Source organism: Gossypium raimondii, chromosome 2, assembly GCF_025698545.1.
Source record: "Gossypium raimondii isolate GPD5lz chromosome 2, ASM2569854v1, whole genome shotgun sequence".
NCBI lineage: Eukaryota > Viridiplantae > Streptophyta > Magnoliopsida > Malvales > Malvaceae > Gossypium > Gossypium raimondii.
In genome coordinates this window covers 37,778,813-37,791,991 of record NC_068566.1, presented here as the reverse complement: position 1 = coordinate 37,791,991, position 13,179 = coordinate 37,778,813, and the positions used below count along the sequence as shown (strand labels likewise).

Genomic DNA, 13,179 nt, shown 5'->3' with positions numbered 1-13,179 from the left:
ATGATGGTTTGCTTGAACTTCGGGTTAAGATTTGATTATGGATTTTAAAGTTGTGTATGTTTTGTCTAAGTGTCAAACTAGGTATGTGATGTTTTTATAACCAAGTGAATGGGAAATGGCATGGTAAATAAAGTTTTAGAATGAACTAATGTATGATTTGTTAGGTTGAACTGAAATAAGTTAACTTGGAATGGTTTGGCATCACATGGAAGCTAGGTTGGATTGGTTACTTGAATTTGGTTGAATGTGGTGAATAGGTATATTTTGGAATGTCCTTATGCAAGTTTGAGTGAGTGTTGATGCACCAATTGTATACCATGGCTCAGTTGAATGAAATAAGTATCAAAAGGCATAGTTGAGCCAAAAACAGAGTCCACATCGCGATGTCAAGTGGTGGTCTTTGAGACGAGGCTTGAACTTTAGACCACAACATGATGAGGAAACCTGTCATCACAATGAGGCCAAAATATTTAGTCACGTCACGACGAGGAAACCCTCCACATCACAATGTTAAATGGAAAATTTTAAAAATGATGCAAATTGGTCCTACTTCAATTTCGGGTTAACCTTAGAGCATTCGTATGCTCATATAAACTCGAGAAAGGTTGTATGATGTGATTATGTTATGTAATGGTTGTATTTAAATTATTTTTCTTTTACAATGTATGATATTTGATTGTATTTACTCTAGCATCGACTATAGCATTCCATAGCTCAAACCCGATGATCGGGTCGGGCGAAGGGTGTTACATAACATCACATAAAATATTTCATTTTTCCAACATGAGATTGTAGGATTTCATCAATTCTTCATGTTTCTTTTCTTCATTGCATTCCTCTTATTGATCTTCCACGAATAACACTATTATTTACATCCCTTTCTACACATAACTTTAGCTTGGTTAATAGTTAAATCAAAGCATCTTAGTATATATTTAAGTTTCCATGTTTGAATTAGTAATTTATGCTTTTTAGTAGCTTTTATTACATATTATATATCTAAATAAAGTTACATGGTCTTGTAGTACAAATCAGGAGCTAAAGATGCATATTCAGGACAAAACTAATGTTTATGTCGCGACACCAAGACACCAATGTCGCAACACTGAAGACAAAAGAAAAAATAAGTCCTGGCATGAAACTGTTGCTGTGTCGTGACACGCCAATACTATGTCTTGACACGCCCCCTGTGTTGCAACACGACTTCTGCGTGACACAAAAATCCTTGCACGTGACAACTAGATTTTTAGGGCAATTAGGAGTATTTTTCCTAATTGAACTCTAATTACTTCAAGGATAGTTTCAGTACTTTAATATTTTGAGTTTAGCCTATATAAAACCCATTATGATCAAATTAAACACACAATTTTAGGGAGACAGAAATTATTCTTACGTTTTTATTTCGTTCTTAATTTTTGCTTAGTTTATGTATGTTATTGTAATCGGAAGATCCTATTCAGAAGTGAGACTTTCATGAGTGGAGATTGTTTCAGAGCCACGCTTTCATTGATAAATTCATGAGCATCTCTTTCCTTTATTCTATTATTTATATTTGTTTCTTTAACATTATTAATTGAATGTTTGTGTAAAGATTAGAATCAATTTATGCTTTATACATATTTTACATGTTTCAACTGTATTAACTTATTTAATTGATTGGAAGGTAGAGTTTCATTTGGATTGGTTGGATCTGGTTGAGTGCAATTAAACTATAGGATTGACGACCTTAGGAAGTCATTTAAGTAAGAATAAACCCAAAATCAGTATTGCCTACCAAGCATCACTTAGAAAATTAGTGGTTGGGGAAGGAAAAACTTAAACCTTAGGATTGATGACCCTAGGAAATCTTATAGGTGGGAATGAAACCAAAATCACTATTGCCTATACGTGAAAACCTTACCCTGCTCCGACTTGAATTGTGACATCGATAGATAAGTAGTTCTTGTTGACTAGTTAAGTTAATAGAAGGCTGAGAGGTCTTACTAGATTAAGTACTAGCCAATTATTTAGAACCCTACATCAATAATTAATCAGGTAAAGCAATTGAATTTAGGTTAAAGGAACTCGCATAGTCGAAACAAGGAATAGAAGAAACAGATACAATAACCTAGGAGTAGATTTAGGTTTAGTTCAATTAGTTTATTATTATCATCTTGTTTCCAGATTAACACTATTAATTCGTGACTTAAGTAGATTAGTAATTATTTCTGGTAATTTGCTTAATATCAGTTTTCCTCAAACTGCAATCTCTTGGGTACAATCCTCGGAGTACTCTCAATACTTTATTGTACTAACAAACTATATTACAATTTGACTTGTACACTTGTGGACACCACCTAATTTCCTATCTTTTGTAGTAGTATACACACTCCTGACATTAGTACATTCGAAGGCGGTCACTGATTCACACTTAAAAGCATCTGGTTTATCCACCTTTGATGTGAAAGCATCAAAGTTGCTCACTTGTCCATTATCTAGCTCTGATTCTAAGTTGGTTTCCTCATCATTCAAGGTCACACATAGAGATTATCCATTTTTCTTTTTATGGGTATTTGCACATTTTGTTTGGATATGCCCAAAGCCATTACACTCATGACATTGAATTCCTTGTTTCTTCTCCTTAACAAGTTCATTTAACTAAACTTTGTTTTTTTGCTTTCCCCTTTTGGATAGCCTTAGATGACTCAAAACATTTATTCCTTCCAAACTAATTCTTATCCATCTTATTAAACCCTTGAGTAAGCAAAGCCAACTATTCTTACATCTATTTGATAATAGTGCTTTGTTTAGTGTGCACAGTTTCAGCCACATAAAAAGCAATGCTCTTCTGAAATTTCAATTTGCCCTTCTTAGCCTTTTCCATGTTGATCTCAAAAGTTTTGAGAAATCCAATTAGCTCATCAATTCCCATGCATCGATATCCTTGGCCTTCTTGATGGTTGTTACTTTGATATTTAGCCTCTCATATATTGACCTAAGAACCTTTCTTACAAGTTTAGAATTTGAGTACTCATTCCTTAAGGCAAAAGCTTGATTGTCTAGGTCATAGAGTTTTGCATAGAACTTTCAAATGGTTTCTAATTCCTACATCCTCAGAGTTTCAAATTTAGTTTTCTAGACCTGAAGCTTGTTTCAATGTATTAGTCCATTAATAGGTTGTCTTTAGAATTTCCTAGGCCTCCTTGGCTTTGGTATACTTAAAGATCCTTTTGAACTCCTCTGCATCTACCCAACAAAAAATAGCATAAAGGGCTTTGAAGTTGGCATTAGCAGTCTTTTCTTCTTCAGTAGTCCAGAGTGTCTTGGCTTTGAGAGTTTTTACTCTTTCAGTTTCAGTTAACTGATGGGTCCATCCAGTTACAACAACCCTCCAGGCTCATTCATCCATTGACTTAAAGAACACTTTCATCTTAGCTTTCCAATATGCACAATTTACTCCATTGAGCATAAGGGGGCATGAGATTGAAGATCATTCCATTCCAAACAAGTATATCAACCAAGATAATCATTATTTATGTTTAGTGAGAGGCTTTCACACCAATTATATAAACGATGGGATACTTGCTTCAGCAAACAGAAAATTGTGGCTAAAATAGTGCTTGGAACTGTGGTCATAGTTCCAATCATGAAACCAAAAGTGCATATACGTAAAGATGAACATTGATATTGTTTACGCAATTCAACCTTAGCCTACACTTGCGGGCCTTGCCTAGAGCAATTATCCACTATATTTCTCACAATACAACTGATAATTTAAGTCCTAACTAATATGCCAAAATTAGGTTCTTTTTAGCATTTAATGAGCTTATTTTCAGGTAATTTGATTAGCTTTCTAGGAGTTTTCTGTTTTAGTATTTCGTATTCAACTTCAATAAAATAAGTGTTTTTGAGTGCTTTGATGACCTGTTAGGACAATCCAGGCCTAACGAAAGACTATTGGGTTTATTGAGTATGCAATATACCATTTTAGACCAATGAATCAAAGGAACAACTTCAATGTCACGACATCCACCGGTGGTGTCGCGACCATCAACTTCGAAGTAAAATTAGGGGTATTAAAGGTGTTAATGTCAGGACACTATACTTTGAACCTTTAGGAGAAATAGTTCACTTTTGATGTCGCAACACCAGAGTGCAATGTCGCAACACCCAACTTCAAGGCCAAGGAAGTTCCAATTTGATGTTAAATGTCACGACACTGGTCCTGCGGTGTCGCAACACCAATCCAACGAGGCCAAATTATAGCTAAGGGTGTTTTCGTCTGACAAGCCATTTTAATTCGTCTTAACCACTTATATTTGACCTAATATGGTCAGAAAACAGCAGACTATATATAGTAACACTTAATACCTGATTGAGGGAGCTTATTCCCTTAGTTTTAGTTTATGGATTTAAAATTTGTTAATTGGGAATTTATTGCTACTTCAGCTTTAGATTCAATTGCAATTTTAGTTCAGATTGTGATCAAGTTTTGTTCAACAACTGTTAAACGAGTTTTCAGGTTCGCGCCCAATTGACATCCCAATGGATCAAAATTCTCTTTTCCCTTCTTTGATATTTTTATATTTGTTTGAATGTCTGGATTGAAATTAGTGAAATTTGCATCTAGATTCATGATGAACTAAACCCGTAGGGAGATTAACGAGCAAAGGTGGAATTAATTGACTGAAGAATTAGGGTTTGTTTTAGAATTAGTTAGATTAAATTGAGTGTGATTAAACCCTAAGATTGACGTATTTAAGTAGATGAGGTTGAAAAAATAGTCTATCGAACATCTCTTGATTTAACCCAATTTAAACTGTGAGGTTAAAAGATAAATAACTTATGTCAGTTAGTTAATTTAATTTGAGATCGAAAGACAATAACTATATTAATTCTTAACTAATTCATCCAAAACCTTAAGTCAGAAGTTAATATAGACTTTTGGGTGGGTTAAGCTAGGTCAATTTTAGGCTCGAGTTTAAATTTTTTTAAAACCGAGTAGAAATTGAACTCATGAACAAATCTAAAAATAATTATGTGGCTTTGTGCTTATGAAGACTTCTAATAACCTATATTTGTTTGTCCTCAAATTGTAATTACATCTCAAATAATATTTAGAAAAAGAAAATCATGATGTTAAATGCTGGCTATAGAAAAATCTAACTTTACATTAGCACTCTCTTGTTATAAGACGGCACCCAGATGGAGTGAAAGGAGTATGTCAAGTTGAACCAGAAGGAGAGAGATTAGGAAATGATGAAGAGCAGATTTGATGTTGTTCTAGTCTTCTCCTTTCCCCATGAATTTTGATGACACATGTTTGGAGATTGGACTTCCAACGTATCTTCCCTTGCTTTCTTTACTTTGCTGTAGTTTGGGGTATCTTTCTTCATCCCATCTACTTCCTCCATCTTTTACTACAGTACACTACACGTGGGGTTCCTTTCTTTTGCCTCCTTTCATTTAGGACACATCCAACCCATTACACTTGTGAAACTTTGCATTTTTGAGGTTTATTATCGAAAACATACACCACCCCAGATCATATCTTTTTCTGCTTCTTCTCTCACTCTCTTCCCATAACTCCAGCTTTTTGGTGAATGAATGAGCATTGAAAAAGCTTCCATCTTTTCGAGTTTCTGATATATGTTTTCTTTTTACTATTTACAAAAGGGGTAAACTTTTATGATGATTACTTGCTAGATATAGATGTTTGAGCCCTTCCCTCTTTTAGAATTATGGATTCTGGGAGTAGGATTTACACGGCTGATGAGTTCAAATTGGATGCTAAATGGTTGATTGATCCAAAGCATCTCTTTGTTGGTCCAAGAATCGGAGAAGGAGCTCATGCCAAGGTCTATGAGGGAAAGTAAGTTTGCAAAATCCTTTACTTTTCTCCTTCTTTGATTACTGGTTTGTATTTTTCTGGGTAATGCCTTCACTGTGAGTCCCAACTTTTTTTTTCTATTTGCCAAATTCACCTACTTCATCATTACATTGTTCAAAATCTAGCAATTGGGGGAATTAATAGTCTTTCTGATTTATTTGTGGGTTTTACGTTTAGCTGATATTCCAGGCATTCATGTCTAGATTATGTTCTATTCTTTCCCCATTTTGTCTGAAATCTGTTTCTCAAACAGAAACTGGGGAGAGGGAATACCTAATTCTTCTTGTAAAATAGTGAAGACTTTCATTGAATTATACTTAGTTGCATCTGGATTGATATCTTGAATATGTTTTCAGCCCGATTTATCCGTAATTATGTATATATATATATTGTTTGTAGCAATGTCACCTTTTCTCTCTCAACTTTCTTTCTTTTGTCTCCTCTTTTTGCTGATATAAAAACCAGACTGTTGCAATTAAAATACTTCATAAGGGAGAAACTCCTGAGGAGATAGCCAAGAGAGAAGGACGGTTTGCAAGAGACGTTGCAATGTTGTCTAGAGTGCAGCATAAAAATCTAGTGAAGGTTGGATTGGATACAGTTCCCTTAGCATAGTTGCTTATGTGATGTTTAAGTGCTGATAATACTTGACTAGCCATTGTAATAGTTTCTTTCAATTCTAACTCTGATTGTTGAACCCTTGTCTTTAACAGTTTATTGGTGCCTGCAAGGAGCCTGTAATGGTGATAGTTACTGAGCTTCTGCTGGGTGGGACTCTACGGAAGTATTTGCTGAACATGCGTCCGAGGTGCTTAGATATGCGTATTGCTATTGGTTTTGCACTTGATGTAGCTTGTGCTATGGAATGCTTGCATTCTCATGGGATCATACACCGTGATCTGAAGCCTGGTAATTCTCTCATTTTACATCTGCATTTTTTGGGTTTTGAAATTTGAACGTGGATAAGGTTTGGATTTTGCTTTACGGAGGCATAGGGCAATTTTGAATCTGAGGGCCACATCAATTAAGTGAATTAGTTTCTTGATTGCCGGTGGGCTTTATTTAGTTTTTCCATCTCTAAGAACTATGAAGGGATGCAAGAAGATTATGCAGTTCATGCATGTGAAAAGGAGTGGGAACTCTAAGAAGTTGTAAGGAAAATATTAAATTTCAGCTCAGTATTCAGAATGAAAATATGGTGTAGAGCCGGGCATTTTGACATGCAAGTTTTGTGTTGCATATAAATCCAATGCAGTTGGTTGGCGTCAAGGAACCTATAAAAGCCCCAATTGTATTATATAAGTAAAAATCAGTTGCATCCGATATAATTGGAGAAAAGCATGGATTTGCTTCCAATGGAAACCAAATTGAATCTCTTCCAGATGTTGGGTTCACTCGTCCTGTCAAAGATAGTATCACAAAAGGTGTCAAATCATTACCGTTAAGTCTATTAAGCTGCATATTGATTGTTTTAGGTGGTGAAACTAGGGTCTCATGTTTTATTGTCATCTTATATGTGTCTGTTGTTGTTTTGCTGTACTTGTATAATGGCTATAAAGAAAATAATCACATTTGACTTAAGAGAACCAGTTGTGTGAGTTAACTTATGTGTTACAACTTAATCCTGCTTAACTAGAAGTTATGCACATCCATCTTTAATGCCCCCTCAAACGGTGGAAATAGAAAACTTGATGCTAGCGATACAAATGATTCAACATAGCATTGGGAGGTCATAATTATCACTGTATCTGCATATTCTCTCTGCAGAAAACTTGCTTTTGACAGCAGGCAATAGAACAGTTAAACTAGCAGATTTTGGCTTAGCGTGAGAGGAGACATTGATAGAGATGATGACTGCTGAAACAGGAACATACCGCTGGATGGCTCCCGAGGTAATTATATTTTCACCTTGGTTTGTTGTTCAGTCCTTTTCATACTAAACCACTAATTAATCTTGGTTGTGTGGCTAAACTGTGATTGTTGTACAGCACTGTCACATTAAGGCAAGGAGAAAAGAAGCATTATAACCATAAAGTGGATGCCTACAGCTTTGCGATTGTGCTATGGGAGCTCCTGCACAAGAAGTTACCATTTGAAGGCATGTCAAATCTCCAGGCAGCATATGCAGCTGCTTTTAAGGTAATACTCCCCCATGTAATGTTTCTAGGCCAGTCTTGTTATACTGATTGATGAAAGTAGCTTGTGTGCTAAAACCTTTTGTATTTCAAGTATTGTTAAATTTAGCTGATGTTTTGCAATACAGAATGTGAGGCCTAGTGCTGAAAACCTATCATTCTAACATCATCTTGGAAGGAGGACCCAAATGCTCGTCCTAATTTCAGTGAAATAATACATTTGCTCCTAAATTTTATTTCTGGTATGTGTCCTCCTGAGCCAACAGCTATTCCTCCCCGAATTTTTGCTTCAGAGAACTCCATCATGGCGCCCGAGTCTCCAGGTACGAGCTCTTTGATGGGAGTCCGTGACGATTCTGAGGAAACCCCCAAAGCCAGGACAGATAAAAAAACAGAGGAGTTTCTTCTTCTGCTTTGACCAGTGCTATTAGTTCCTTAGCAGCAATAGACGAGATAACAAGGTACTTCTCTACATGTTGGAATCAAAAGAAGCCAAAGACGGCTCGCTTGCCTAACAAGTAAGCTTTTTGATAACATCGAACGGTATATATTTTAGAATAATAAGTTACACTAAGTGGAAGTCCTGTTCAGTTGGGTAAAAGCAAATGTTGGCATCTATCTCAACTTGATGCTTCTGTCATTTTGTGCTCACGATAGTTCATAGTTGGAAATAACTGGCCCTGATCATCATCAGTAATTGGTCAGTTGGGGGGTATATTACAATGTTTAATGATAAGATGGGTGTAGGAAGGAATTTCTTTTCTTTTTTCTTGTAAAAGAAGAGGAAGAAATTGTAAGAATTACAAGTTTTAATCACTCTAAAGGAGAAGAAAGCAACACGGCCTCAGACTAAGAGGTTAGAGTAGCTGTAAACGATTCCTATTACTAGCAACAGTTTCTTCGTAATTATGATATACTCTTGCATTAAAGCACTTCAAAACAATTTTCATTGCAATTTGCAAGTAGTGTTTTTCTAAGAATGTGATCCAACTATGCAGGGGGTTCCAATATCTTACTCAAAATATTTCAGTGAAATAGTTCCAAGAAAGCAGGCAAGCTTAAAATAATTTTTCTTGATGCTAAGGATTCGATTCTGCAACTTTTTTGTCGGAGGGGTTGATGGCAAATTAGTTTGATTCCCATTAGCAAAATTCGAGAGGATCTGCTTTTCAGGGTATCTTTTTGGCTCTAACAAACGTGTCTCCTAAACCAGCCACTGGAACCTCAAACACGTGTTCACTATCATAAAGAAATTCTGATTCCTGTATAGGTCATTGAATAATGCAGCAGGTGACATCACATTCTAACCAAATCTTTCTGTCGTTGGTTCTTTTTCTTTTACCAATATTTTATTCCTCCATCTGTACATGTGGTTAAACTGGATCCAACTTGATAAAGCAGCGAACAGGATGCAATCTTATCACTTACGAATAAATAATGTAAGGTTGCTATAAATGTGCAGCTTCCAATATTACAAGCCTACTCATAGCCATAATTGGAAGCGAAGGGAGTAGATACAGGCAACAATGAGAAGGAGCTTAGTATATACTCCAAGACAGAATTCCGGTTGGGACACCACGTCCCAAGACTACCAAGCTCATCTTTCCCGAATGGAAAGATCAGCCACCATGATCCCTGGTGCCCCGCAGTACCCCAATGTCCACAAGGCCTTCAACAACAAGGTTGAGTTTCCGGAAGAAGATCAGTGCACTGAGCGGTCCCCAACGGCAAACTCCCGAAAGAAGGTTCAGGTGGTTGAGCATGCAGAGACCGTTGATGAAGCCACCCTTGATTCTCAAGCTGATAGCTACATCCAGCAGAAACACAAAGGCTTTGAACTGTGCAAATGGAAGACCTTCAAAATGCACTAGAGTTTGAGACTTTTGGAGTAAGCATGTCGATCATGATTTAATGACAGGCCACGTAACCTAAATATATGAAGTATTGCTGCTCATGCACTATTTAAATAAATGACCTGTCACTGTCTTGGGGTGCTACCAAGACTCGCGTGTTCTCTTTTTTCTCTTTTTCTTTATAAGTTAACTAAGCTCTTAAAGGTGGTTGCTTGGATAGCAGAGTAATTGCTCTTAGGTGTGCCCTGATATGTAGTTGCTGTTAATTGAAAATTATTTATGAATACTAATATATAGTATACACATATACATTACCTTCGATTGCAGTAATTCCAGCAGAACCAATATATATATATATACAACATATCTAATTAAGCGGCTATAGTATTTGATCGAGTTGCCTTCTGGATGCGGTCCAATTGTTAACTGAGATAACATGAATGGTTCATCAGTCTTAGCACCGGACCCGACCCTGATTGTTGAAGTAATCAAACAGTTAAATTTAAAGTAATTGAGCCAACAATTCAAAGAAGCAAGTGATTCAAGTTTTGTGTTAACACCTCAAGTCCAAAGTAGGACCCTAAATTGTAATGCAAATAAAAAATAAAATATCGATGTGATTGAAGAAACTAATAATATGCTTGAGGTGAATGGAAGCCTTGGCCTAGCTGACAATTGTGACAACACTGGAAATATATCTTACCTAAAAACCTTGTTCCATGTGTAAGCCTACAAGTTTGGTGGTTCTAGACATCAAATAACTTGATCAGGAATGAGTTGGTTCTTCACATCAAATAACTCACTTGTAAATAAAAATATATATAGTATAATTTTTAATGTGTTATCTGAACAACATTTAGACGACTCCAAATGCACAGATATTAAAAAGAAAATTCCAATTAAAACTATGGGAAAAGAGGATGGATAACCTTCAAAATAGGTTATATGTTGGATCTCAGACTATCAAAGGAACTACTATCACTATGTTTATTGTTGCAGGACGAAAAATGTGGTACTGTTGACCCACCAATCCAATTCACACTTCACAAAGACCTAAGACTAGCAGGAAACAGAAAAAGGATCAAAAACCATTGTTATCTTCAGGGGGGATTTTAATATCAGCTTCAACGAATCTCCTGGAAGACACCCTTTTTAACAGATTTCTAAGGCTGTTCTTACTCTCCTTTCCCCTTTTTTGTGCTCTACTTGAATTTCCTTCTAACTCCGACCCAGCTGCTGAAAAAGGGTCATCGAGAACCAGAGCAGTCTCAAGCTTTTTGGTCAGGGTGACAAGCTCATATGAATCCCACAGTGATTGGGCGAAGTCCCAATGTGGAGTATTAGCAATACTACTGCGCTCGTCCTTGAGCTTCACAGATGGGTTGCTCATTGCTTCAAGCTTGAATCTTGAAGGCCTAGCTTTGAAATGTCGACGTGGGTAAGCATCGAATTCATTGGTAGACCTAGAGGTACCGGAGTGAGAGTGCCACGCTTGTGCTACTGCTTTGATGATTTGAAGGTCTTTGTTGATGTCATGTTGAGGCTGGAGCTGCTTTTTCTTCATCGGTGGTGCTCTGTAGGAATTAGGTCATGATGGAGGGGCCAATCCATACTGCATGTGGCATCCTATTCCTTGGGATAAATTAGAGCCTCACACGCTAGCTGTTGTAGATAGAATGTTGTAGGCTGATCCTAACCTAGCTAGCTAATTTATGTGATGAACATCACTCCGTATTTATAAAGATTAATTTTTTGGTTTTCTAATTAACTGAAAAATCTGCTGCCTGGAGTGTAATTCTAAAGCATGGGCATGAATGCTTGTGGTGCGCCCACAGAAATAGAAATGAGAGATTGATTGGCGGGAGGGCGGGTGGCTGGGTGGACGGGCGGGCGGGTGGATGGATGGATGATTGCTCTAGGCTAAATTCTGTTATTAGTCCCTGTGTTTATGCTTTTTCAAATTTTAAAATTTTAGTCCTCAACTAATGATAATTACTAAATTCATTGAGTTAAGCTTTGCTATTTCCAAATTTTGATGCAGTAAACATATTATCATATGAATAATAACATGTCAATTTATTATTTCCACATATTACTTGCTAGAAATTCGGTTAACGGATTAACCACTGTCGTTTGCTTCAAGATTGAAATTTTAAATTTTGAAAAATATACGGACTTAGAATGGTCCAGTTAGAAAATATGGACTAAACCTACAATTGTACGCATAGTACAAGACTAGTAATTAAATTTAACTAAACAGATTTAGCTGTTATTGTTTGAGTCAAGAATAAAATTTCAAATTTTGAGAAGTACAAAAACTAAATTTGACCACTTTAAAAGGTATAGTGATTAAAAGTGATCAAACTTAAATACAGAGACTAAATCCACAAATTTCGCAAAGTACATGACTAATAGCAAAATTTAACAATTTTTCTACTAATAGGTCATTTTGTTTATCTAATACTAGTTTCTTAGGATAGGATAGATGCAGTTGCATTTCTTCTCTTTTCAATTACTTTCCTTTCCTAAGGCCTTCTCTTCCATACGCCCTAACGATCTAAGAATCTCCAGACCAGAGCTACTCTTATCAATGCTTTGATGGCGGACTAGGTGAGTTCCCTTAGATGCAGTTTCTTTACCTGGGAAGGCTCTAGATATAAGACTGTTCAGTCTCTCGTTTTCTAGTGCAGGTATTGCCCGTATCAGTATTCCCATTGATTGAGTACTTTCTAGGGGCATTCCTGCAAGACGTATAGGGGAGGAAAAAGGCTTAGCCTAAACGCTTTGCGTTGGATTGATTATTTATTTGCATCAAATTATACAACAAAAATTTAAAAGTTAAAATATGCTCTAAGTCTCTATACACTTTGCACACTTGGAATTTAGTCCCCTTGTTTTTATTTTTAGGAATTTAATATTCAACTTTTCGAATTTAAAAATCCAGTCTAGTTGTTACCATCATTAAAATTTTTCTATTAAAATTTTTGGTGTGATATTTTGAAATTGTTTTAAAAAATCCACTTGATAGTCATGTAACAATAGAAATAATGTTGAAAAATACTAATTAGGATTTTTTTCCTTAAAACGCATATTCAAAAGTATCATGATAAAATGATTTTTTTGTTGTAATAGTGTTCTTAAGAAAATTTGACGTTAGCATTTTGATTGAAATAGTTAACAATATTAATTATTCAAACTAATTAAGTAATAACATTATAAAAGTAGAGGACTAAATTATGCCAAAAATTAAAATATATAGATTAAATCTCAAGTTTTAGTATAGTTGAAATGTCAAAATTGATATTTGACCAAGATCTTATAA

General features: G+C 35.8%; 1 protein-coding gene and 1 pseudogene across 1 annotated transcript; one reads left to right on the top strand and one right to left on the bottom strand.

Annotated features, from left to right (window-relative positions):
- The first annotated feature begins 5,145 nt into the window (after nt 1-5,145).
- Nucleotides 5,146-10,171, top strand: LOC105788626 (serine/threonine-protein kinase STY13-like; annotated as a pseudogene).
- A 485-nt stretch (nt 10,172-10,656) lies between these two features.
- On the bottom strand, nt 10,657-11,670 carry LOC105788628 (uncharacterized). Its single transcript, XM_012615589.2, has one exon. The coding sequence runs from the start codon at nt 11,419-11,421 to the stop codon at nt 10,939-10,941; it is 483 nt and encodes a 160-aa protein (XP_012471043.1). The 5' UTR covers nt 11,422-11,670; the 3' UTR covers nt 10,657-10,938.
- Nucleotides 11,671-13,179: the final 1,509 nt, after the last annotated feature.